We start from the raw sequence: 26,797 nt of genomic DNA on the forward strand, positions 1-26,797 counted from the left end.
TTTTTGGCATAGGACAAAAGAAATATTTCACTTAAATTACTACAATAGAGATGCCTATCAGTTATTTGTGGAAAAACTCTTAATGGCAGGAACTGTTGAGTATAGACGAGATCACCTTGGGAAATTGTGGAGGTACTCATCAGCAAGTTAGACAAGCATCTGTCAGGAATGGTTTGTGCAGCTGATCCTGCCTTTGAGAAGCAGGATGGAACAGGTTACTTCAAGGTCTTCTCCTTCTACAATACTGCCAAAACAAATGATCTCCATCGTTTGGACTCCAGGCAATTCATATTGCTTATCAGCACTTGACTAGATCATGACTGTAGTAGACCTATCGTACAATAATCCTATGGAAAGACGGCTCAACTACAGAAAAGCCACTAGTCACTTACTTGATTTCATTGACAGGTACTTTCCTCTGTGCCAGTTGTTCCACCATGCCTTTTTCCTCAGAAGGAAGCAACACTAACAAAGCTTCACCACCTTCTTTGTATCTGATCAAAAAAAAAAAAAAAGACACTAAGTATACATACAAAAAATGCACATTTTTTGTTGAGGTTTTCAATAATCAATGAGAATTTATATTTGCTTAGCAGCCCAAATAGTAGACAACAATCCTCACTTTACAAACGATAAAAAAGAGGCAATTAAGTGATTTGCAAAAGCCAACACTTGTACTGGTCTCAAAGCTTTATGTACAACATTAAATATCTGGGGCTAAGATACGGATTCAAATCAGCAGTTCTTATTCTTCTCTGCATTTAAAACACTTCTGTGGTAATCAAAGGGGCACTTAATCAAAGCGTACAATACCAGCAGATCTAGCTACCTGTATTCACACTTTAATCAATAGGCAACTCTTCCTAACGCTTGGCTACAACGGGTTCTCAATTGTACACCCTCCAGCTGAAGGAAAGTAAAGGTTAAGAAAGAATTAAATGCCTCCATCCCAAATAACTTCTACTTGTATCTTAAAAAAAAAGCCTATCGGTCTAAGAGGTCACAAAGGCATCCTTGAAAGAAAAGCACAAAAATAGCAGTTCTTCCATCTATAGGTTCAGTTTCTAGGTGCAAAAGAAAAAAAAAATACAGACTGATTCCATAAAAACTATGCTTAGCACTTCCTCATCAATGCTTTTAACAGCTGTATCAGACCTGAACTGACAGTTACTCAGACTTATAGTCAGCCAAAAGAAACACTTCTATTTTGTTCTTAAAGCTTCTTCTTTGTTCACCCCCTTGAAATAACAAAGTGCCAGTTACTACTTTTGTTGAACTTAGTAAATTGTAGAAGCTCATGGAAAACAAATTATTCAACAGCACTAGTAAACAAACAGTAAATCCTACTACAGAAGCAGTACAATGTTGAATTAGCTTGTCTGCATGTGTCTGAGCCCACATTTATTGTAACAGGTATATTCATTCTTCTTTTATACATTCAAGAAGAGTCCTTTGAAGTTAAAAGCAAGTTAACAGATTAATAGAAAGACATTGCAGAGTCCTCACTGTATAAAAACAGCAACCCATTAAAATTAAATTTCAGAAGTGTGCCCATATGAGACAGCATCCAACACAGCCATCTAAGGAGAGTAACTTGGGGGATAATCCAAAGAAAGCCAGAAATCAGTCATCTTACAGAGCAGCAGTAAACTAGCAAAGTTACTCACAGGGTCCCTGGGAGGAGCAGACTGGGAAAAATAAATTGGTATGACTGCGAAGAGTGCATTTATTTGAAACAAATTACTTATCACATTATTTTTCAAGTGCTATTTATATTGAATTATTTACTACATTAAATAGTTTTGTTCCTACTCCAGTCTTATTTGCCTTTTTCTTCTACACTGGTAAAACTTTTCATCTATTTTAAACATATCTGGGTATCCTTTTCTGTTTTCTATATGGTAATTAACCTGTTCACTCTATCTTTATTCCACTCTTAATCTGTTTCTGGATCAATACCCTCTCCCTTTACTGTCCATCATTCATCCATTCTTGCCCTTCTATAAATCTTTGGCTTCTCTTACTCCATCTCAGCTTTCCAGCTGGGTCTGTACTCCAATTGCATTAACTCTTCCCCATCAAAAGAACCATCATGGAAAAGAGACTAAACAAAAGGTATAAAATTTCAGCAGAAAGGTGGGAGATGTGATTACTTTGGGCTAGACACCACACAGAGACTAAGACTAGTCCAAGGTAGGTCACATATATGGGATTCTTTCCAACAAAAATCTCAGCAATGATGGAAGAAAACACCAGCCCAGTCTTTGTGGATGGAGAGGAGGACAGAAATGCTATTTAAGGAAGTTTTGGAGCCAAGGTTCCTTGGCTTAAGATAGCTTCAAGTGTGAGGTCAGAGAGTGTGGAAGGGTATCCTTAGGCACACCAGATGAGCACTGTATCACTAACTGAAAAATCCTTTAAGATGGAATGAAGGGAGACCACATTTCTCAAAGTATAAACAGTTATTGCTTGGCAAAAGCTGTACTGCAGAACAGTTTGAAAACTGCAAGCACTCTCTGGTACAGTGTAGTAAGCAATGCAAGTAGCAACAAACTTTGCAGTAAAAACAGTCTGACAGTTTTTATTACAGCTCTCTGCTTTCACTTGATGAATTTGCAAAACCACAAGAAAATGCTCTTGGGGTGTACCGGCTTCAGATTGTTTTCTAAAGATAATTCCAGGGAAAAAAAAAATACTGCCTTTTTTAATTCTTATAGATGGTTTTCATCGTGAAATTTTAATACTGACATTCTAGATTATGAAATCTGACAGGGAAGTGAAATTGATACAGAGGAGAACCTTTGTCATACACCAGAGCCGTGAAAATTTATCAAAATATGGTTTGGTAAGAGTAACATGAAACAAACAGTAGGACATTTGGGCTTTGTGCCAGAAAATGTTGTTCCGGCGTGAGGGGCTGAGGTACTGCACAAAAACCAATGTGTAATACATTGACTTGAGTTAAATCCCTTTAATTAGTAGGCCTTAAATATTGTTGGTGCAGGAGTATCACCCCGCAGGTCTGTTCTGGAAAAATTCTAAAGTAACCTTTATGTTTGAGTTAAGGTAATTTATTATCTTCAGCAGCAAGGTAAGGGACCGTAAGTCACCGCTGACAAAACATTCAATGAATATTTAGGCCCTTTATATAATAATTAAGGTTAGGCTGTCTTATTTATATAGACCAAGCCCACACTTTAAGACAGCTCTATATACTTTAACACAGCCAAATTCCAAACGGTATTTCAATAAAGCAGATTCATGTCACATACTGCACTGTCTAAAGAGGCACTGGAATCCCAGAAAACAACTGAGCCTGAGGGACTTTGAATTTCTGGCAAAAAAAATGATAGTCACAGCTCCAGGACAGGTAATTATTCATCAGATGAACTTGAACTCTCAGTGCACTGCAGAAATAAGGAGGAAAATATTCTTATCTACCTAAAGTTTGTATCAGACAGGCAAACAGAGACAGTATTGCTGCCAGTAACCGTCAATAGAATAACATACACAGTTCTGCTCTTCTCTTCAAAACAGATGCTACAGAAGGAAGGAATTCTGAGAAGATCTATGAGAATGATCTAACATCTGGAAAGGACGTCTGTTTCTCAATCAGAATTTTCCTCATTCATCAAGACAAAAAAAAATATCTATACCGCGCTGTGTAAACACCTAAAAGGATGATCTTTGTAGGTACATTAAGTTTAGTCCAAGTTAGGAGGTGGTTCGCACAGTCTTATTGCTTCTGGCATTTAGTATCTTTGAGTGCTTGACTTAGCATTCCTGAACCGTTGCGTTAATATACTTCTTGTGTTAGTGTGAAACATACTATAAAAGATGAGTGCTACACAATTCATGAAAAAAAAAATAATCATCGAGGGCTGATGGACGTAGATACAGTCTTTGCAGACCACAAACCCAAGCACTGGAATGATACACTGTGGGAGATGTCACTGTACATTAAACTTGATCCTGTAGTTTTTTCTCAGCATCCATAAGGCCACCCAGAACACCATATGGGATCAGACAAACCTTTCATCTGACTAGCGTAAGTATTATTGTGCTATTGGTGCTAAACACATTCGCTGAGTCAGTCACCTTTTCTGTCTGACCGTGGGGGGGAATTTCTTCCCTGTGAGAGTGACGGAGCACTGGACCAGGTTGCCCAGAGAGGTGGTGGAGTCTCCTTCTCTGGAGCTATTCAAGGCCCGCCTGGATGCAGCCCTGTCTACCATGCTGTAGGTGACCCTGCTGAGCAGGGGGGTTAGACTAGATGATCTCCAGAGGCCCCTTCCAACCTTACTGATTCTATGACTCTGAAACTACAAGCTCAGGAGGAGGTGCAATTCTGAAGGCACATTCCATAGATGATTCAAAAAAGAAAGCAAGCATTAAACCTGGTATCTACGGAGAACAGCGATTTCAAAATTTACATCAAATCTTAACAAGATCTTTATGCAGAGAAAAAGAGTACAATGGCTAAGGAAAGAAGCAATCACGTTAAAATAAAGAACAGAGAAAGGTTTTCAAGCACATGAACTTTCTCATCTTTTGGCAACTCGTAAGAAAAAAAAGTAACATAAAAAATATTCCTCAGAGCTGACGCATTCAGAAATTCAAAGGGACAGAAAGATAGCTGATAACTATCAATGCAGTCCAAGCATTCTCCTTAGACATTTTGGAGTCATTCTCTCATTTAAATGCCAATGTTTTAAATGCATTTAAATTAAACTGAATAGAAAGGAGGAGGAAAAGTAAGTTTCAGTCAAACTACCAAGGCAAGAAGGACTGTGATTTAATTAAAAGTGTGAAAACTGCCAGTTTAAAGTTAATGCTGTTCTTCAGAGCTAAACATGAAAATGAAACCATTACTAATTTCAGTAAGCTGAAAAACAAGAGATATTAAGTACCATCCAGAAAGGTTTGTATCTATTTAGCCTCTCCCGGGTGCTTAGCTACAGAAAAGAAAATGCAAGCCTATAATACAGGAGTTTTACTTGTGCAAAGTTTTATCGTATTTCTTAAAATGAAATGAACAATTTCACAAAAAAATGTGCTAATAAAAAAGCTAGTCTCAAAAAGAACCACCTGCAAAACAGAGGTGTTTCTTGCTGTGGAAAGCCTCATAAGTTCCCCAAAAAGTGTTTTCCCTGCACCTTTCATACTAAGAACTTCTGTATTTGTAAACTTGCAGCACAAGCCCCTGACAGCTAACATAAAAAGAAAAGAACACTTAATCCGTCTGCTCAAAATTTTGTTTCCATTTCATCTAAAACATAAGAGAAAAGAATAGCCTTCCACCTCCCAGCGGAGAAAAGTTCTCCATTAAAGCCAGAAGAACATTCTTGGGATTTTTTTTTTCCTGGAAGAGACAGATAAAACTTTTACGTTTTTATATATTACAAAACAGCAAAGAGCTGTTAACTCAGCTACTAAATTTCTTCTGCAGGAAGACTATAATGTCTTTCTGCAGAAGAGACAAAATTAGAAGTTCTCCCCATTCTTGCTGACTGCAGCCTTCAAGTTGTCACCAAAAACAAACATCTATCTTAAGAGTACATGGATACACGTACTTCTCATTCATACCTGTCCCATTTATTTATTCAAGAAACAGCGTACTAGCTTCAACATTTACCAAAAAGGCAAGTAATTTTCCTGCAATTCAATCCTGACTTACAAGAAAGGAAGCAGTGACAAAACACAGTTAGCACTACAAAACAAAGGGCAACAATGATACATTTACTTTGATTGCAGATGAGAAAAAAGATCCACAAACAAGGACAATCACCAAAGGCTGGATAAGAAGGAAATGGAATAAATTAGGACAATATGATACTGGCTAATTAGAAGCAGACAAAAATGGTTAAAGAATGTCAACAGCACTATTTCCCTAGCAAAGGAATGCACAGAGCTGCAGAATAATTTTGTTTCTTTTGAAAACAAACAAAAAAAAATTAAATTGAAAGGATAGTGTATTCATCATGACAGAATCAATCTTAATCTTCTGCTAAAGACCACCCTGAGCTGCCAGCTGGTACCAAGCACAAAGGAACTGACAGCATGGCAACCATTCATTGAGGCCAGGATGGAGGGAAAAAAAAAAAATCTTCTCATGTAAGGCAAATACAGTAAGTTTTGTTTAATCCTAACTCAACCTTGATCAGAATCAATCCAAGGCTGCATATACCCCTAACCAATACTATCATAGCAAACCAATACTACCATTATCACCAAGGCAATAGATGAAAACATAATCTGGTTATTAATCAATTCCATCATATCATGCAGCTAGAGCTGAGCTTGTTGTAACTAAAGTCAGAGCCATTCTACATCCCTGCCATGACCCCTGTAACATACTTTGGTGAAATGCATCACGTTGTCAGTGACAGTAAAATGTGATGATACCAGAATATAACAGGAGTAGGAATCGTCTGACTGATGGTCATCAGGCAGCAGTGTTCTGCAGGAAGGCAGACATTTGGTAAGGAAAAAAAAAATAAATAAATAAAAAAGATGGAAAAGGATATCCTTACAGTTCTGTGCCCATTACTATGTGTGTATGTAAACATTACAGGAAACACTATACAGGTTCTATCTCGAGTAGATGTATTAGCACTTGTTTCCTAACATTTATATTTCAAAATATATAAGCTGACATCAAACTTCAAGAGTTAAAAGTAGTATTTCGGCTTTGTTTGGCACGAACAAAAACACCTTTTTGCTCTTTTTAAAGTCAGAAAAGGAGAAAAATGGAGATGAGATCAGTAAGACTTGGAAGAGAAGGGCTGCAGATATAAAGATACTTGTGTGACAGTTTCCTGTGCTTGCATTATTTTCCATTTCCAGAAAACTCAATACAATGCAGGTAACAACGCTTTTGAAGACACTCACCATACACAAAACTACACAAGGAAGTGGTCAGCTCTGAGGTCATGGTTCAGTCCTTCAATAATTTGATTTCAATATTAAGCTCCTTAACAGAATTGAAATTTTAGATTTGATTGACTTTGGAAAAACTCCTAGCTGAGATTTCTAATCAGTAATAATAAAAATAAATTTTATTAGAATTTATATAGAACTGGGCTGCCTGGTATTGATTTGATGATTGAACTCCAATCCTATAGAGTCACTAACTCAAGTTTCAATTCAGCTTATTAAATAATTCAGCTGTGAGGATATGTTTTGTTCAAACTCTGACAAAACCTAAAGAGACTAAACAGGAAATCTCATGAAAATAGTGTGAGGCCAGCACTTTTGAAGATTTGGGAATGATGACCAGAATGCCCAACTAGTTATTATTAGAAGTCAAAAGATTCCTGGAAGGCCTAACACACACAAAAATCATATCTAGCAAATTTAAAACTGCATTTCCAAAAAAGACTATATGCAGATTTATAAAATTAATGCATCATAGGTGGCTATTCCTTGTATTTCCCTCTCAAATTTTTATTAGTTGCAGACAGAAAACAAGAACAATCCAAAACACTGCAACTTGAAAAAAGATAAGATGAAATTTTGAGTGTAAAATACCTGCTTTGGGAATGTTAACCCTGGGATACAGAAAGTTAGGCCTCTGAGATGTAACCAACATAAAAGTATTAAGGTTACTAAACGTTCAAATTGCATCAAAACTAAGGCCATTAAGTTTGCCTCCTTTTATATGTATATTATAATACCACTCTAAAAACATGTTTTCACACTTCTTTCATAGGACTTAATTCACCATACATGTTGGGCCAACTATTAGTGGTTACGGGTTACTTCTGAGAAGGTTAACTCTTCATTATGTAAAGCATTTATTTATTGCACACCATTCAGACCCTTCTCAGACCACAAACATTCTGATTCTGCAACAACTTTTAAATCTTTGCATATAATTTTCATTTTCATTAAGACTCTAGAATGAAAATTATTCCATTGTGTGGAATAACTGACAAACAAAATTCAAAAAACAACACAGATCTTTGCTTCTACAGCTAAGTACCTATCCCTGTAAATAGTACGAGATCCACTTTTCCACTGAAATTCTCTACATATTTATTAACATACATAAGATTGCAATTGAGATCAGAGGATGAAAAAAACAGGCATAATATTTCTTTATCTGCTGTAAGAAGTACTTGAAAACTGAGAAAACCACCAGCTGTGTATGCAAATATAAATCTGATTTTTGGAAGCTAGGTTATAAACAGTGACTTCCCAATCTACTTTTTCATTAGGTTAGTCAAAAATCTCAACCACCACACTTCATAAGGACTAAGTGAGTCAAGTTCTAATAATTCTAGAATGTTAATTCATTTTTAAATGATTTTCAATTCCTGGATAAATACCTACAAGAGCAAAGCATAAAGCATTTCAGTTTGATGCACATATTTGTCCATGTTGCATTCTTCTTATGTAAAACAGCTCTGAAAATGTATTCCCCAAAAAAGTCAAACTCGGCACTTTTATTCTGAGAAGACCTATTTCAATCTGATACTCATAAGAATAAATCTGTTCACCCACAAGCTACCCTCCAACAGAGAGAAAATTATACCTATATTTATCCCTAAGGCCTTCCACAGAAATACAGTAAGTCATAGTTTTGTTTTTAAAATTCAACTATTAAATCTGATTATATAAGCTATAATTTTTAAACCTATTTCTTGAAACAAAGTAACAGCTTTAGCTCCCTCACACTGCGCTCAGTTTAGACAAAATTCTGTTTCCAATTATACTACCTTCTGGACCTTCTGTCACAGAAGAGATTGGTGATATCTAAGTTTCAAAACAAAAAAATATATATTGTTTCTCCTAGCCTATAATAAACAGTAAGTAAAACTCTTCCTGCTCATCCCTTTTACACTGCTGGATTTCTTCCCTATTGTGGAAACCTGCTATTCCATTTTTAAGTGACAAAGGAACACACACACGAATATCAGGATTTCTATCCTACCCACATAACCAACGGTCTCTGTACCACAGATGTTTTGCTTTAAAACGATCTTTAACAAGCGACCTGCACTGCAAACAGGGCTGCGCTGTCTCAGGCGAAGTCCACCAAAGCAGACCGGAACGCTTCCCGGCCCCGCTCAGCTCCACAAACGCTGCAGACCGCCTGCGGTCACAGGGGAAGGTGTCTAAACTCACGAGGAGAGCTCTCTTCTCCACGGGCTATGAAAAAAAATCCAACACTTCACAGAGCATTTAAAACTAAAAACTCAGTCAAGTCAGTTCTTGCCTTATCTGAGCTCCAGTGTTTTGTTCGTTCCTATTTCTCTTCTGTATACACTAAAGCCCATAGACCTCCGTTCAGTCAGATCCCCCCCAAAAAAACTCATCAGTAAGTATTACTATCAAGTTACAGATCACTTACGGGAGTTGCAAGGATTTATTTCAATCACTTCGCATCCTTCTTTTTCTCGTCTATACAGTAGGGCCCATCCGTATCTATGGCCAAATTATGAGAACCATGTAACTAGGTTTTACACACGCTACAATATCATAATTCCCTTTACTCAGTCATACTAGCTCATCTCCTTGTCTGCTCGGCAGACTTAGGTAGGAGAATAATGGACAAGAACTGGTAGCGGCTCACAAACCTTATCATGCTAGTCTCAAAATAAATTGAATTTAAAAGGCCTTGGGAGGTTGTTGAGTCCTCCAGCTAGCTTGTAAGCAATCCATTTCCCACAGCAGCTGTGTCCACTCTACTGTGTTGAAATATATGTGCTTTTTTTTTTTATTATTATTATAGCTTCCAGGATAGTTTCATATCAGCATGCAATAACCAGAGCCACTTACTATTTTAGTGTATTAGAACATTCGTATCACATTATTAGAAAAAATTCTAATGCATAATATAGTTCCAGTTAATGCAACTACAGCACCACAGGACAGCGTCAAGAATGTAGCTAGGTTACAACATTTAATTTTAGAGATTTTATATAAATTGCAAGTTCAATATATGGTGTTAACGATTTGTGACCTCCACTGGCAGCTATTTTTATTTCACTTGAATTAAGACAATGACTTGACTACAATGTAAGAAATGTATATTTAGACCATCTCTTTTTAAATAAGAAACATCAGTAAAAGTGCTTCAGTAGGTCTTTAATTTAAAAAAAAAAAAAAAGATACACAAACAAACAAGGAGCTGCCACCTCGATTATGCAGTTTATTGACTCCCCAAGACATGCATCTCAGATACATTTCCCAAAATGAAGTCAAGCTTCCGCTACTGAAAAATTGTTCCAGCAAGTCGCTCACATTTTTAAATGCTTTAGTCCCACTTCGACAGATAATTCTAAAGGCTTATTAGTCTCACTTTCATACCTATAATGTGCTATTAAGGGGAGCCCCAACGAGCACGTTTCAAAGCAGTTCACTTCATGATAGAGTAGTATCATTAGATGATCTGCCCTCTTTCACCTTTCCAAAACTTGTTCTGCATACGTTCTTTAGTAGTCACAACACATGAAAAAGACTATAGATCTTTTAAAGTCTTTATTCATGCTCTTTGACTGTGATCATCATAGCAGCCAGTATAAAGACAATAGGTAATACAGTACCCTGTTGGGAGAATACTTGGTTTTACTCCATTTGTTTTCAGAATATAATTTACCTAAAGGATAAAACTTATGTACAGTCACACTGGATGTGCATGCTTATATGCATACACATACTATATGTAATAGAAAAATTACAGTGACTTTCCTAGTTTAAATTAAGCACCTAACAAACCTAGCCCAGATTAAGTATCATTAATATCAGAAGCTTAAGTCTAGCTAAGGTTCCGAGGTTATATAAAGATCTGGACATACCACAGCGATTATAAGAACTGCAGAGCCACAGACTTACTGTCTTACATTTCACTGTCAGTATCTTTAAAAAAAGACTCTGTACACAGAAAAATCACTAATCTCAAAAAACAGCTTCTACAGTCTCCTCTGAAGGAAAAGCAGCAGGGTGAAGACAGAAGCTAATGCTTGGAAAGAAGGACATGCCAGGAAAACAAGGGATGAGTACATTCAAAAAACAAGATACTTATGTACAAAAAGACAGACCTACCAATACCTATTCCACTTGTCAATAAAATCATGACTGAAATGAAAATATCCCTATAAATGTTCTTTTTCATGCCACACAACTTACAAGTTCTGCTTGGAAAACAGCTGCGGGGCAGAGGAAACGCATATGGTTGTGCTTTAGAAATTATCTTCTACTGTCCTCTAGCGGCACTGCAACTTGTTTCACAGAACTGATGAAAGTGTTTTCAACTGCAGCCTTCGAGGGCTACAAAACAGCACGCATCAATAGAAATTAAAAGCCAGAACTGAGTTTTGCAGGCAGTCCCTAGTAGTATCTTTTATTTACTTAGAACGTGTAAACTAAAACCCACAGGTAAAGAACTGTAATCTAATAGTTTAAACTACAGTATTTGCTAAGAGACTATGACAAAAAGACAGCCAAAAAAATATTTAAGGACATAGATTAGTATTATCAATATTTTAGAAATTATGTTACTATACTAGCTAGCCTTTAATAAATATTTTAAGAGGCATTTGGAGGAAATAGTTTGCACAATTTTTCCAATCACTGCAATAGTAGCATATTTTCCAAGTTAAAAAATAATATAATAAAAAATACATATAATATGCCAACTCTACTATAAAGTAAAAGCATTACTGGAAAACACCCAGATTTTCTTGATTTTACTTCACCATAAGACAAAAATGCAGAAGTTGCAATTTATGTTCCATAGGATGAAGTGCAAGTGAAATCCTATGTAGGGAACAGAGTGGTCTTAATTATTTAAATCAATCAGTATCTTGCACTTTTGCTAACACTTTGCAAAAGCGCAAAGAGAGTTGTGGAAAGACAACAGTTTGTCAAATACTCTTCAGCCCCTATTCCAAACTAATATTTTCTCTTGACTTTCACATTTACTTTTGTGTCACAAAATAATTTGATTTCAAAAGTAAATAGTATTCAGCAACCCACTTTTAATTATAGCTTAACACAGTCTCCTAATTAGCTGAGATATTTAATTTAGCTTTCATTCCATGCAATTATACACTCCCATAACCCATGAAACTTTGTAATTATCTCTAACCTCATTAATGACAACTATTAAAATGCAGTTAATTTTTATTAAGTTTATAGAGAAAACATGAGCTCCTCTCATACTAACTGTGGCTACTGGAAACAAGTAAGTTTCCTACTCAACAGTAGCTTACCTACACACAATATACTTACGCACAGTATATACCTGAAACTATTATTTTCCTTATCTTATTTTCAACGGTTCATTTCATGCCATTAACTTTAGTGCTGGAAACAGATTTGTTTAGTGAACTTCAGGATAAAGAAACTGTACATTTCTCCCACCAAAAGTCCAGTGCAGAGCAGAACCTCCACTGATCTCTGTACCAGGTTAATAGACAGAAAGTACCTGCAAAGCTTTTCCTACAGAAGGAATCTGCTTTCAGTATCAGTCACAATTCTGCCACCTCACATAACTTGCTCAGATATGCTTACAGTTTCCAGTAAGGTCTGGATTCTTAAAATTTCACTTAAAGGGAGATCTGAACAACAGCCCGTTGAAGCCAGGGGTGGACATTTGGCACTGCTGATGTACAGAACAGACCCTCTGCGCCCCACACTCTGCCTAAACCTCTTCCTTCAGCAACCACAGGTTGTACTTAAAAGGCCTTTGAAGACAGACCCATAACTTTGTGAGGCTAACATCCCAGTCGGAGCTATATTTTATTAAAATCCTTATTGAAAAGGGGTGGTTATTTGTCTCTATATAGCTCTTTCCCATCTCTACAGCTGCTTACAGTCATTCTTCTCAGCACCTAGCAAGTGTCAGCAAAAGGTCTAAGGACTCTAAACCTGACGAGGTACTTAGTAACACAGCTACAAAAGGGTTCAACAATTCTTCTCAAAGCTGCCAATTAAATCATGTCATATAAACTGTTTTCTCTTTCATGATGACAGTATACCATAAACACAAAATAATAAGCCTTCTGCAGAAGCCACACAAGATTTTAAAAAAAGAAAAGTTCTCATTAAGGCTATGGTCTTTTTTCAGGTAGGACCAATGACATTAGATGTAGCTTACAGATTTGAATTTGGCTAATTATATGTAACATTTATTGATTTAGCTTATAACCAACATATTTTGAAAAGTTATTTAAAAACCTATTATTCCTTTCTACAAGAAAAGGGTAGATAGAAAAAAAGGGGACACACAGAAAAAATGGAGCAGAGATGTTACCAATTACGATAAATACATGCCCCAAAACTCCACATTCTGAAAAAGTACTGAAAGCACACACATCCCCACTACTGAGTCACCAAAATTTACTGCTGCATAATCCAAACACACAAATCTCAAACTCCTGCAGTACAGATTAGTGACACTGTTCTGAGAGACTGTTCAATCATTATGTTAGATTTCAAACCGTATTGCAACACAGATGGTAAAACCCTACTACAAACATTAAATGATGTACAAGATACAATGCCAGGTCTTGCATTTCATCCTTCAAATAATTGGATAAAATTGTTAATCTACCAAATTATACACCACAACAACTTCTGTTTCTTTTAAAAATCAACTTCAAAGATCAAGGACCAGATTTTCAATAGTGTATCTGGGTAACTTCCTTCCATTATAAACCCTTGGCCACAAATATTCTAAACTAAAGCTATCCCTAAGAATATAATTCCACAAAAGACTTAGAAAATTAAAAGTGTAACCAGCAACTGACACTGATTCTTTGTTTCTTAAAGTAAAACAAGGAAGAAATACTATGATTCTTTGGATGAGTCTTCCATGACACTGAAAGAAACCAGATCCACGAAGTCTAAAGCTTTATTTACCCACAAATGGCAGTGGCAACACAAGCTTTTCTACACACTAATGTGGTCCACTCAGCCTTCATGTTAATCCTGCCAAGTACAAAAAGACTACTTTTGCTTCTTCACTATTAACGCTGCCTAGTCAGATTAAACTGGACATCATTTGTCCCATCTGCTATAAGGAGTCTCTGACGCTCAGAAAGAAATGATTAAGTTAAATCATTTCTTTTAAATAATCAAAGGGTCTTCTGGTGATAATGGCCTTCTTTCTTTCCAACTCTCATGTTGGTTTTTTTTTCTTACTTTTTCACGGTAGTCTTTAACCAATTAGCAGTGCCTGTAGTTATCTACATTAAAATATTAATCAAAAGTGAATATGAACCTGGCTGTTCTTCCCACTCTGTGGATGTACGTATTTGCATCTTCTGGACAATCAAACTGAATGACCCAGTTCACAGCTGGAAAATCTGTGTAAAGAAAAAAACATGTTAAATTTTAAGCTCTCTAGACTTAAAATCTTCCTGCTCAAAAGTAATACATTATTTTACAGCACTGTTTACTGTAAGAACTAGCAATTATATATCAATTTATAGACACTGCCTGCATGCAATCTCCAAGTTAAAAATTAAATTAATTGCATGTATTAGCACATTATAAACAACCACTCTCTTCAAAGAAAGTTAAAATTAATGGTGTCTTCTTTTCCTAAGTTATGACAGCGCACTGAATGGAACATAATTTCACACTTGACAAGGAAAGACAGGTGCTTTATGTCACACACAATAAAACACTACAAAACACCACAATGTTTAATAATTAAATAACAGGATTCGACTTATTTTTGCCTAGAATTTCATTATCCTACACTGTTGGGATTTGAAGTGAGCTGTAGTCAGACACCAATGCTATAGCTAGCCATGTAAAGAAATACCATATTCTCTCTCAACAGCAGGAAGACGAAGTCACCAAGCCAGACCAAGAATTCAATGTTCAAAGTGAGTTATAGCTTTAAAGGGCAATTTCCAACTGCTGTATTTCATCTAGCTTGCATGGTAATGAGCCAGGGTTACTTCCCGACCAAGTCTGTGGTAATGCAGTATTCCACAGTTACACCTACGCTGTGAACCCAGGCAACCATACCCATCTTAATTCCTCACTAGCAAGATTTCAGTCATATAGAAGGCATGATAAACAGTTTTCACTTCCATTAATCCTGTTTGCTTCCATTTTGAAGCAACTTCCTCCTCCTCTAACATACTAACAAAACCTTACATTTTGGATAATAAAAGTTTGCTATCCTAAAGAAATACAAGTAAACTCCTGAAAGATTCTTCCATCACACTTAATTGTCTCCAGAAATTTTTTTTTAAAAAAGTCATAAATAGCAAAGTATTTGCAAAAATTTTAACAGAGCAAGAAATTGTAATCCAGTAATTAACAACTACAGAAAAAAGAAACTCAAGCCAAAACAGTGCCTATAAAATATTGCTGCTTTTGCCTCATCTATTATTTTGCTCCCTTAAAGTCCCATAATCCCATGTAATTAGGGAAAATTTCTAGATTATCTACAGACTTAAAAAAAAAAAAAAAAAAAAACTTTCAACTGACTACATTACTAACAAATGGCATTACAAGACTAATGACAGCTTAGGTCATTCAGGGACAAAAAAGAAAAACTAAGCACAAATTAACTACATCTCTCTTCAGTAAAGAAATGGCAGAACTCTGAGAAGTGTACTTTTTCCTTTCTGAGATATCACAATGAGCTTTTAGACACAGCGGTAGCAAACTACAATTTGTTTTGTAAGAAACGAACCCGGCCTTAAGTGCATACTGGTACTGATAAACTCTTAATAGGATTGGATCATCACTTTGTGAATATTCTACTGCTTTAATGGGTACCTACCGAGGCCACGAGCTGCAATATCTGTAGCAAAAAGCACTGCTGCCTTTTTCCGAAGAAAACAGTTGTAGACCTCCATTCTCTTCATCTGATGCTGTTTGCCGTGGAGTGCCAAAACAGGCACGCCAGGCTGAAGCTTACAGAACACTTTGAACAGATACTGGACCTATTACTCAACAAATTAGAGGAAAACAAACATAGTTACATTACATGGTAATGATCATATCCAGTAGATGGCTACAGTCCTAGCACAAAGCAAAATACACTTTTCTCCACATCAGAGACAAGGCAAACAACTCAGACACTGTCACACACCCCCAAGCGCTACAACGGGGATGAACCACGGCAAAGGTTGACATGCCTCTCTGGGGCACTCGAAAAGGAACAGATTTGCGCACAACTAGTTGGGCTGTACACCAGAGACCAAAATACGAAAAGTCCATCAGAAGTGCTGCTTTCAGACAATACTGGAGGCGTGCAGCGTCTTACGCTTGCACTCCGAGCAGTCTACACGGTCTTGTCTTAAAATTGAAAGCTTCAAAAGTTTCTCTTAGAGAGGCAGTCTGTTCATTAACACACGCCACACCATGGTGCAGCACTGCGGTGCAACATTATTTTGTAGCAGGTAGCTAACTAGTAGTTTTTTAAAAAAAATAGTTATATTGCAGTAACAGCTGCAGCTCAGAGAATTTCTGTAGAAATAAGCACGCTGACTCACTGCACTCAGTAACCAATTGCAAAACAGAAATACTGTAACCTCTTGCACAAATGCAAGAACTAAAATGAATATTTACCATATAATTACCTGTTAAATATATATAGTAAAAATATTCCACACACTTAGCAGTCAGAGAAAGACACCTGCCACACAAACACTTACAAATAATTTCAAAAAATACTCCCAGAACAGTTATACAAGCAGGCATTTGAAGGATTACATCCTATATAAGAAAAGCCTTTTCACACACTATTTCATAATTATAATTTATTTAAAGCAAGCTTTCAAAGCTTTTAAAAAGAGCAGATACATCTATTGAACACTCTATAACTCAACTACAAAACGCCTCACCAGACAAAACCGTATTAGCTGGCTCTTTACTACCCAGCCTTTAGCACTCTTTTCCAACAGCAGAGCACAAATCTTTGCACTCACAGACCCCTGCAGGAACCTTCCCGCACTGAGCCCGGAAACCCATGCTTCCTGACACCCAGGCTGTCTAAGCAGCCCTGCGCACTGTGTTGACAGAAGTAGGTAAGGTTTGGCTCCTCCTTGCTTTTCCTGTTGCAAATTAATCCAGAATCTCACCTCTCTGATGCTTTCATAGCAACATGAATACCTTAATTTTAGTAGTTTTTGTATGGTATATAGGAAAGAAGATAAAAGAGATAGTCATACCTCTTTACAGCTTGCAAAAAACACAATACTCTTCTTTTTCAGATGACTTCTCAGGAAGGAGTATAACATGTTTATTTTTTGTTGAAGCTCACAAACAATATAGTTCTGGTCCAAAGTTGCCGGGGTACTAAAAAATCCAAAAAGTCCATTTAGATTCCATAGTTCCCAAAACATTAAAAAGAGAATAAAGAACAGGAAAAAAAAAGAATTATACAGGCATACAATAGCTAAGAAGATGCTGACCTTTCTTTCAAGTCAAAAGTGTCTGTCAAATAGCCAGGAAAAAAAAAAAAAAAAAAAAGTAAGGTTGGGAAGTTCTCCCACAAGGAAGAACAAGTCTTAGCAGCTCCACTGGAAAGCTACTCTTGAAAGACCAATCACTTAGGGAGAGGGAGAGGGAGAACAAAAAAAAAAAAAAAAAAAAAAAGCTTAACATTACTTCTAAATTCAGTTACTAGCAGCTAGCCAGACTTCTTCCATGTCTAAGTAGCGACATTCAAATTGCCTTGACTTAAAATGCAATTTCATCTATTAGTCCTATTAAAGCATCATTCGTGCTTAAGGCAATGTCAAAGCACAGTCTAATCACGCACAAAAAAGGCATTGATGTATTTTTACTGATCACACTCTGACATGCAAAGTGACTTTGTAAAACTCCACATTGGTATCCTAACTCAGCTTTCAGTTCTTTACAAAGTAAGAAAAGAGTATTCTTTGACATATTAGCCCTTGAAATACGTTTAAATGTTCTTTTCTCACAGTCCCTCTACTCCACCTTAGCGACACCAAGGGTATTTAAAACAACTTTATTTTATTGAAGATGCCACCTGAGAGAAAGAAATTACATGACACTGCTCTAATTTTTATTCCACTAGTCACTTTAAATTATACCGCAGTGCCTTTCACCTTGTAAATCTTTCACAGCAAACTGTTTCCTTAAGATAACATCATATAAAGACAGTAAGTACAAAACAAATTAGTATTTTCCTTTTTTGATTTAGTTTATTATCCAATCGTACCTCCTCAGATATCTCAAATACTCCACTGTGTTTTAAAACAGACTTCAAAAATGCAGTTTGTGCAACACATGTATAGTCAGTCCTCAAAACGAAGACTATTCCAGGCTTTTATATTCTCTTTTGCTAAGACAGTAAGATACTAAACATACGATCTTTTCCAGTAATTGTATTTATTTGTGATCCTTTCTTTATTAGTAGTGCTATCAATCCTATTTGCAATATAATAAATAGTCACTCTTGAGTCCAACCTTAAAACCTGCCTAAGGATTCAGTCAAATCCTACTGTTCATTCTGTTAATTATTCCTTGTTTGCTCTTGGTTGAGCCATTTTACCACTGTGCTTCACCTTCCTCCACCTATCTCTTACATATGGAAATATATGCACACTTCACAATAGAAAAACTTAATCATACATGTTCATAAGCAATATGTTACTCAGAGAATAGAACCCACAGAAATACAAAATTTAAAGTAGTAGTCTTCACTTAGATTTTGAGAGGAAAAAGATGTGCTAACACCATGCAACTTTCTGCCTTTAATATTACATTAATTTTTGTAAGCTAGGCAGACCATCCTAGACTTCCAGGGAGGAGCTCCCATTTCTGACCAAAACTGTATGACACAACAAATTTACTTCACGTGCACAGCGCTGGAGTCCTGGATGTGCACAACAAATCCTGCATGTCCGGAAGCAGGAGACTTACTGCATATGGACAAATGCCATATGGTTTCCTAAGGACATCCAGTACGAAGCACACAAAGACGATGGTCATTCTTGCACACTCCCAATAAAGAAGCATTTTCTTGGGACATCAGATTTATCAAAGACACACAGAAGAACTGTATTTGTGCAACAAATAAGGCAGTATTTGTTGTCACAATAGTCCTGCACAGTGAATATAAAGGCAGGAGAGGAAAGAAAGCCAAAGAACCAAAAAGCAGAACCAAGAAGTGATTGCTGGGACAGCCAGAAGACTATAACCCATTCTTAGAGATGCCTTGAGGAGAAAAAAAAAAAAAAAAAAAATTTCCAGTCAGAGAAGTTCCTGCCGAGCCACAAGCAAGGTACAGGTCCAGCTTCCCTATAATAAATCAATCACAACTAGTAACCTCTTATCTGAAAAACCCTTCCTTTCAGAAAGGCATAGAATGGAGCAGAGATTGAGGGAAGGAGAAGGATGTATGGTTTTAACTTCTGATTCAGAAAGATGATAGTCAGGAAAGCAGCTTAGTAAGATCAACACTTGTTTAAATTCCAGGTCTAGAAAAATTATCTTGACATACCTGAATTTGGCTCTCTCATGAACCCAAACATATTCTGGATCTTTCAAACTCAGCCGTGCAAGATCCTTCACCGATTTTGTTTGTGTTGCTGAGAAAAGCAAGGTCTGGCGTTTCTTAGGTAGGTTTTCTATGATTGCATTCATTGTATCAGCAAACCCCATGTCTAGAATTCTATCAGCTTCATCAAGAACTGAATTGAGAAAATAGATTTGAGAGAAACTGTTTTTAGCTTTACAAAATTCAAACTTTAGAACTGTATAGCATAAAATCAACACCTACTTAAACTGCAGAGATAGCCTTAATTGCTGTATACTGTAGAATTTTCTTTAGCTACTCATGCACTCCATAAAATATGTTTTAAAAAAAATGCAATAGAGAAGTCACAATAATTCCCATAACATTATGTACCCTTAGGTTCACATGCTGAAGCATAGGTAGATTTGCATTTCAAGGAATCTATTCACCAATTTGCAGACAAACTGCAAATTATAAATTCCCTGTCCCATTATGGAAACAAAACCATGGAACATAGAATAGTGCTGTACTATTCATGACCTAAGCAAAACGGATTCTCCTGCAACTAAGCTAAATTTACCATTGACATATAGCGAATACAGAGATCAGCACAGAGACAAATCATTAAGAAAAGGGCCTACATTTAATGCAATTCTTGTTTAAAAGCAATGAATTGTACCAAGTACAGCAAGCCTAATTTTATATTTTATCAGCTTCATTAGCTTCTTAATTGCTTTTAGGTTCCTCAAGCTATGCTAAAGAATATGCACAGATCTTAAAGGCAAAGAAATCTTTTCATCAAGCTGAAATTTGTATTCAGGTTGGCAGGATGAAGAAACAAGAGGCTAAGAAAACAAAGAAAGAAACAGCAATTTGGTTCAAAATGCCAAGAAAAATCTTATCTAGAACAGGCTCAAAATACATACACTGTAGTGAATATTCCATATAGTTAATTATCATATCAAGCAAAACAAGAGAGCTATAGCTAGAAAGGAGAGGTCAGCATTAGCCAATACATAGGTAAAGGATTATAATGAGATGCCATATTTGTTTTGGAGTCCCTTACTAACTCACCTAGTATGTTCTTATTATCCTAAGGCAAACACGCTCAGCAATTGCTTTGAGAGACAGAAATGCACAGAAAAAAGGAGTTTTGTCATTTTCTATTTTAATTTCTCCGTTTCTGAACTTAAGTGCTATTTCATCTACACACCACAACTAGGATGAACTTTTTAGCCAAGGAAGTGTTGCACACAGCTATGAACTACTACAAAATACTTTTGAGTACTTTCAAGTATTTAAAAACTCACTCAACATTTGCAGGTCAGATGCATAGAAATACGAAGTTTCATCCATGTGCTGCAGAAGTCGTCCTGGAGTGCAAATTAACATATTGATGTGGTGGATTCTCTCAGACTCTTCTTTCAGATCCTGAAAATAAGTTAAACCAGTTTAGTTCTAATTGTTCACACCAGCAGCCTAGCAGCAGAGATGCTCAGGCCAGCTTAATCTATTAATAGCTTTTAGAAAAAATAGTCATGGATCAGCTTCTTTTCCTCTTTCTACACAGATACTGCACGCTTTCTTCAGGATGCTCACACTTGTGGCTTGAGCAGCAAGTATTTCAGAATAACCTAAATTAAAGGATACTCCTGGAAGGCTTGGCAGGAAGTTCCACCCAGTCATATAACCTGGAAAGATGGTAAATACGCAAAAGCTTCAAAAGATACAGAGCGCACAGACAGGTAAACGTGTGGGTCATGAAGAGGTTTCCACTAACTACTTCTTTCCTTGACTTTTCCATTCACCAGAACTAGTATTTATTTGTCCTTTACGCAAATTGAAAGAGGACACACCTTTCCTCCAATTATAAGGCCAGCTGAGAAGTCATGATTTTTTCCCACTTTACGCAGAACCTTAAAGGTTTGATATGCCAGTTCCCGGGTAGGTGATATTATCAAAACTCCCAATCCATCTGCTGAAGTCCACTGATTGCGATACAAGATTTCCAAGGCCTGAAAAAAATTACCACATTCTCATTATAAAATCTCAGAGGTAAAACATATAACCAAATAAAAAAGCCATAAAAAGATAAAGTGATGTTAATTCAAATAATGATTTAAGAAACATCAGTATGCATTTCATGCAGTTTGATTACACATCAGCTCTAACTGATAGCAATGATGCTTGCTGAAGTAAAGTTCCCCAGTATCAATCTATGACAGAGAGCAATGGACTATAAATTGTAGAAATCTCACTACACAATTAAACCTACTCTGCTGAGTTCTGGAAATCAACTCTGAATCACTTTTATAAGAACAGAAATCAGTTGCAGAAACATAGGAGAAATTTCCCTGCTAATAAGGTTTTGAGGGAACCAGAAACAGAAAGAACAATTAGAAAAAAGCCAAATAATTCTGTCTTATTAATTCTGGTTCAGATTTAGAGCAGTACTATACAAATATGCTATATACAGAGCATTCTACTTAAATGTATCATACACTTTGGTCCAGGATTATTCCTCCTCTTATGAATTTACACTGCAGAAATACAGACTTAGTCAGCTAATCTTAACGCAAACACTTCATTGGTCTGATCATCCTACCTAAAGTATTTTGAAGTACCAAATGCTGTTTAACATTCACATACAATTCTTTACTCTTTCTTTACCTGTCCAACTCCTCCCCATCACTCTCCTTCCCCAAAACTGTTGTCTTAAAAGCATGTTTTTTAAAAAGATCTCTATTCCCAAATTAACTAATTCAGTAATCTCACTTCTGTTCTTTCTTTCTCAAGTTCACAAGATTATTTTTGAAGTCACCTACATTTTTTCCTGCTCTTTACTAATAAAGAAATCAAGCACAAAGCAGAAGTCTTTAATCAAAAAAACCTTCCATAATCAAAACCACATCTGTTTTTCCCTTTATCCTATCATTGACAGGTTTCTTATCAATTAATATGTCCACTTTAAACAAACACACTTTTCAATTATACTTTCAATTTGAAGAAATTAAACGCAGAGCATGATATTTTGAGTAAAATATTCAAACATTTATTATCTATGGTAGGAGTTTTCATCCTGTTTTCCTGCTTGGATCTGGAAGTGATTTCTAGGGATTCCACAAAAAACAAACAAGAAGTAGTCTACAGCCACTAAGTTTAAATTCGCAATAGAAGGTCCACAGCCTAAAATTTTAAAGAGGTAAAAACTGCTAATCTAAAAAAAGCCTGTGGAACTGTAGGAACTTCACCCACTTCATACAATCAGTTTTCAAGTTTTAATAGAATCAGACAACATTCACAAAGTTGCACAAGGAAGACAGATTCCTGAGAGAAAAGCAAAGCATTTCCTGAATCGCACAGGATCTAGTAATGTGAGGATCAAAATGAAATTTCAGAATATCTGAATATATCTAGGGACAAAAATATACTTCATCCAAAACCTCAGGCAGTTTTCTTAAGCGACACATACATCAGTTAAATTACAACCTTTCTCCCAGGATCCATTAACCTAAACTGTTTTAACACTCAAGACTTCCCGGATAACTTGGCTTAAGTGTAGACGGAAGTACGTAAATTACTTACCGGGACAATAAAAGCCAAGGTTTTGCCTGATCCGGTCTTTGCAGCTCCAAGTACATCTCTACCTTGTAAAGCCAAACCTATGGTCTGCCTCTGAATCTCAGTTACCATGCGATATTGAGCTTCCTGCAATCCTAGTATCAGGGATGTGGGAAGAGAAGAAAGGAGAGAGGAATTTTTTTTTTTTTTTTTTTTTTTTTTTGCTATATTTTTCCATTTGGAAAATACCACATATAGTAAAATTCATCTAAAAATCAGTTTAAAGCAAAGTTTTCTTTATTTCCAATTGATACATTCATTTCTACTCAAAATGCTTTCCAAAGAAAACTTTTACACTTACCTTTTAGGGTTTTCTTTGACAGTGGAAAATCTGAAAATCTTTGAATTTCATTTACATTTATCTGAAACAAAATAAGTTTAATCAGTGCTAAACTCTAAGCATGTAGAAATTAAATATAATTTTTAAACTGCTGTTTAACATAAATGTTTGGTAATTCAGTATGACCTGACCAAGCCAGTTGGCCATACAATCTATACTAGCTGGACCTAAGTCAAACTGCTCTTCTAACAAACTGTTTCAAAAGTAATAAGATGTACTCTAATTAGGTAGGCTAGTAGCACAATTTCAAGTTCTGATCATCACAGAATAATTAAGGTTGGAAGGGACATCAGGGGGTTTCCAGTCCAAACTCCTGCTCACAACAGGAGTGGCTCTGAGTTCAGACCCAGATGCTCAGGGCTTCATTCAGTTGGAACCTGAAAACTTCTGAGGACAGGAACTGCACAACCCCTTGGGCAACCAGTGGCACTGCCCAGCTGTCCTCATGGGGAAAAGCTTCTCCTTATATCCAGCCTGAACCTCTTCTGTTTTAACTTATGCCTGTAAGGGACTCCTTGTCCTCCTGCCAAAGACCACTGGGAAGAGCCTGGCTGTGTCTTCCAGATCACCTTATAGGTGCTGGGAGCTGCTGTCAGATGCCCCCAAAGCCACCTCTGCTCCAGGCTGGACAAGCCCAGCTTACCCAGCCTCCCCTTAGAGGGCACGTGCTCCAGGCTCAACTATCTCAGTGGCCCTCCTCTGAGCTTGCTCCAGTTTATAGTTGTTTTTCAGAAAGAGGAGAAAAACACACACACACACACACACACACACACACACTTTAAGAAGACACTGTCATACATAAGCAAGGTTCAGTATCTCTACAGTGCAGCACACTGCCAACCCCTGGCATAACCTGCAATTAAATGTCAAGCTAAGCATCTTAAAAACAGTATCTCTAGAAATCAGAACTTCTACAACCTTCGTCTCCAAAACTTTTCCCAACAGAGGTTATAATAAAATATTTACATCAAAGTACTAGCCAATAGCTAGCCAATTAATTCATATTTCTGTGTGGCTGCATCAAGCAGTAGGTTTCTGATTCACAACTGCTAAGTGAAACTTCATGTTTCTAGGCAAATTCACAGAGAAGTAGCTGCCAACAGGCTACTGTAAGTAGAGCAGTGATAGTCACATACCAATGAATCAGAACCACAAGAGCAAGAGCTCTGCCTTCTTTTTTAATTATTTCATTTTAAAAAAAATGACTATGCTGCAAAACACAAAGCCTCTACCTTCCTGCAAAAGAGAAGCCCACCTGCACTTTTAGCAACCTAGTGTTTGATGTTCCCAGACATAAAGGCAGGCTCTTTCATCTGCAGCAAACACATGAGAGAGCCTGCCGGCAGCCTGCTTACAGCCTACAACCTTGCTAGGCACCATCCCTGTCCCATCTACACTTTCAGCTCCCTTGAAACAAGATATTATGCATCACAGCTTCCCTGGGAAATCAGATTCACTTTGTGATCAACCAGCAGCACATCACCACTCACAGCTGATTCTGCCAACTACCCACTGCTCATCTCTCCTATCCCTCACAGCAATGCTTACTCACAACCCATCTCCGTCTAAACTGCAAACAAGACAAATTTAGAGCAACAGGAAGTTAATTTATAACTGCTACCTGTTCCCTTTAACTCAAACAGCTTGCACACTTACATCACAAAACTCTCCAGTTTCCTCACTTCTTAACAGCATCCATAAAGTAAGTGTTCATGACATGAATAAAAAATACTTTTCTCTACCACTCTGCTTTTCCATCTCAACTCTGCCATGCTAAGGCCAACATTTTCCTGCACATAATTAGTGTTAGGTTACGTGATTAAAGATCAATCACTGCAAGCATAAAGACCTTGCAACGATGAGGGGAATAATGCTGTTAACCTCACTAGTGTGAACCAAGCCAGAGCCCCCAGCACAGCTGCTTGCTGGGACCATCGGAAGGGAGCGATCAGCCTGCAGCACGCCATGAAACCCAAGGACAACACACAGGAATATACTTCTTAAGGAAAGGCTTCAGAAGTGTATTTTTTTATATTTTGCTTAGTCTCCACTACATTAGCTCCCAAAGGAAAAAATGCTTTGCCATCCAGTAAATTCAGGCACTTGATCTGTGAGACTGATGGCAGTTGGCTGCACAGAGTAGTAAATGACCAGTGAAGCAACTCCAGAAGAACAGCCAGACAAGCAAGAACAGCTAAATACCGCCTTCGGTTGCCACAGATCGCTACATATTGCCTAAAGGTAATATGGTAGCCTAATGAACGTATGTCAGTACTAAATAAATACAAAGTACGATCAGGTGTAGAAACTATTATGGTCTGATAATACTCAAAATTAATCTCACACTACCAGTCTCCCTTCCTGCCTGCGTTCACACACACAGAAACAGGAAGGAATCATTGCAGAAATGCTGATACTCCGCAGAGAAACGGTAAGCTCAGCACCCAGGGACAAGGAGAGCAGGACCTGGGCCGCACTGCGAGCGGCCTCCCTTCCCCATCAGCAACCGAACCTGCTCCCGGAGCCGGCGGGAAGCCCCGGCGGAGACAAGCCGAGGCTCACACACCACCTACGACAACACGCGCCAGCGGCGCGCACGGTCGGCACCGCCAGCTCTTTTCGTGGGAGCAACGCAGCCAGCCGCTCCGCGGCGAAGGGGCTGTCGCTAACGACCGACTACGCAGAAGAGCGACCCAGGCGCTGCGCCGGGCCCGGCCCGGCCCGGTCCCTCCCCGCCGGGCCCCGCACCTCGCCGTAGCGCTGCACCAGCCGCCCGATCCCCTCGCGCTCCACCAGCCACTCGGGCCGCTGCCGCTCCTTGCGCCGCAGCCGCAGCTTCCGCTGCCGCCGCGCGTACTTCTTCTTCCAGCGCTCGAAGTCGCGCACCGGGTCCACCTCGGCCGCCGCCGCCGGCCTCCCGCTCCCGCCGCCGCCGGCCTCGCCGCCGCCGGCTCGGCCCATGCTGCCGCCGCCGCCGGCCCGCGTGCGACGCGCAGCGCCGGCGCTACGTCATCAGCCCGCGCCGGCGGGGGGCGGGGCGGCGCCGGCCGGGGGCGGGGCGGCGCGCGGGGGCGCGTTTGGCCCGGCCCGGCCCGGCCCGGCCCCGGCCCCCCGGCGGTGCCTGCGGCCGCTGGGGCTGCACCCGCTGGGGCTGCACCCGCGGCCCGGCTCCCTGCGGGGCCCGGCTCCCTCGCGGGCCGTTGCCACACCAGTGAGGTGAAGGTGAATCTTGCTGTGAAACTGGATTTTCAGAAACGCATTAGAAACGTCCTTTTCCAGTAATTCCTGCTGGTTTGAGAAAATGGGCAAATTGTGATGAATAAATGTTGCCTGTTAGGGCCAAGAATACTGTGTAATTAATGGTAACCTCA

General features: G+C 38.1%; 1 protein-coding gene across 1 annotated transcript in view; it reads right to left on the reverse strand.

Annotated features, from left to right (window-relative positions):
- Positions 1 to 26,387, reverse strand: part of DDX10 (DEAD-box helicase 10) — a 188,665-nt gene extending 162,278 nt beyond the window's left edge. The window contains exons 1-10 of the mRNA XM_062577456.1: positions 26,175 to 26,387; positions 23,388 to 23,448; positions 23,051 to 23,181; positions 21,322 to 21,480; positions 20,776 to 20,896; positions 19,451 to 19,640; positions 17,148 to 17,274; positions 15,755 to 15,917; positions 14,231 to 14,315; positions 393 to 494 (exon numbers count right to left, since the gene is read on the reverse strand). Of these exons, the coding sequence (XP_062433440.1) occupies positions 393 to 494; positions 14,231 to 14,315; positions 15,755 to 15,917; positions 17,148 to 17,274; positions 19,451 to 19,640; positions 20,776 to 20,896; positions 21,322 to 21,480; positions 23,051 to 23,181; positions 23,388 to 23,448; positions 26,175 to 26,387 (1,352 nt within the window). The remainder of the gene's footprint in view (positions 1 to 392; positions 495 to 14,230; positions 14,316 to 15,754; positions 15,918 to 17,147; positions 17,275 to 19,450; positions 19,641 to 20,775; positions 20,897 to 21,321; positions 21,481 to 23,050; positions 23,182 to 23,387; positions 23,449 to 26,174) is intronic.
- Between the last annotated feature and the right edge of the window lie 410 nt (positions 26,388 to 26,797).

Source organism: Rhea pennata, chromosome 1, assembly GCF_028389875.1.
Source record: "Rhea pennata isolate bPtePen1 chromosome 1, bPtePen1.pri, whole genome shotgun sequence".
In the NCBI taxonomy this organism is placed as follows: domain Eukaryota; kingdom Metazoa; phylum Chordata; class Aves; order Rheiformes; family Rheidae; genus Rhea; species Rhea pennata.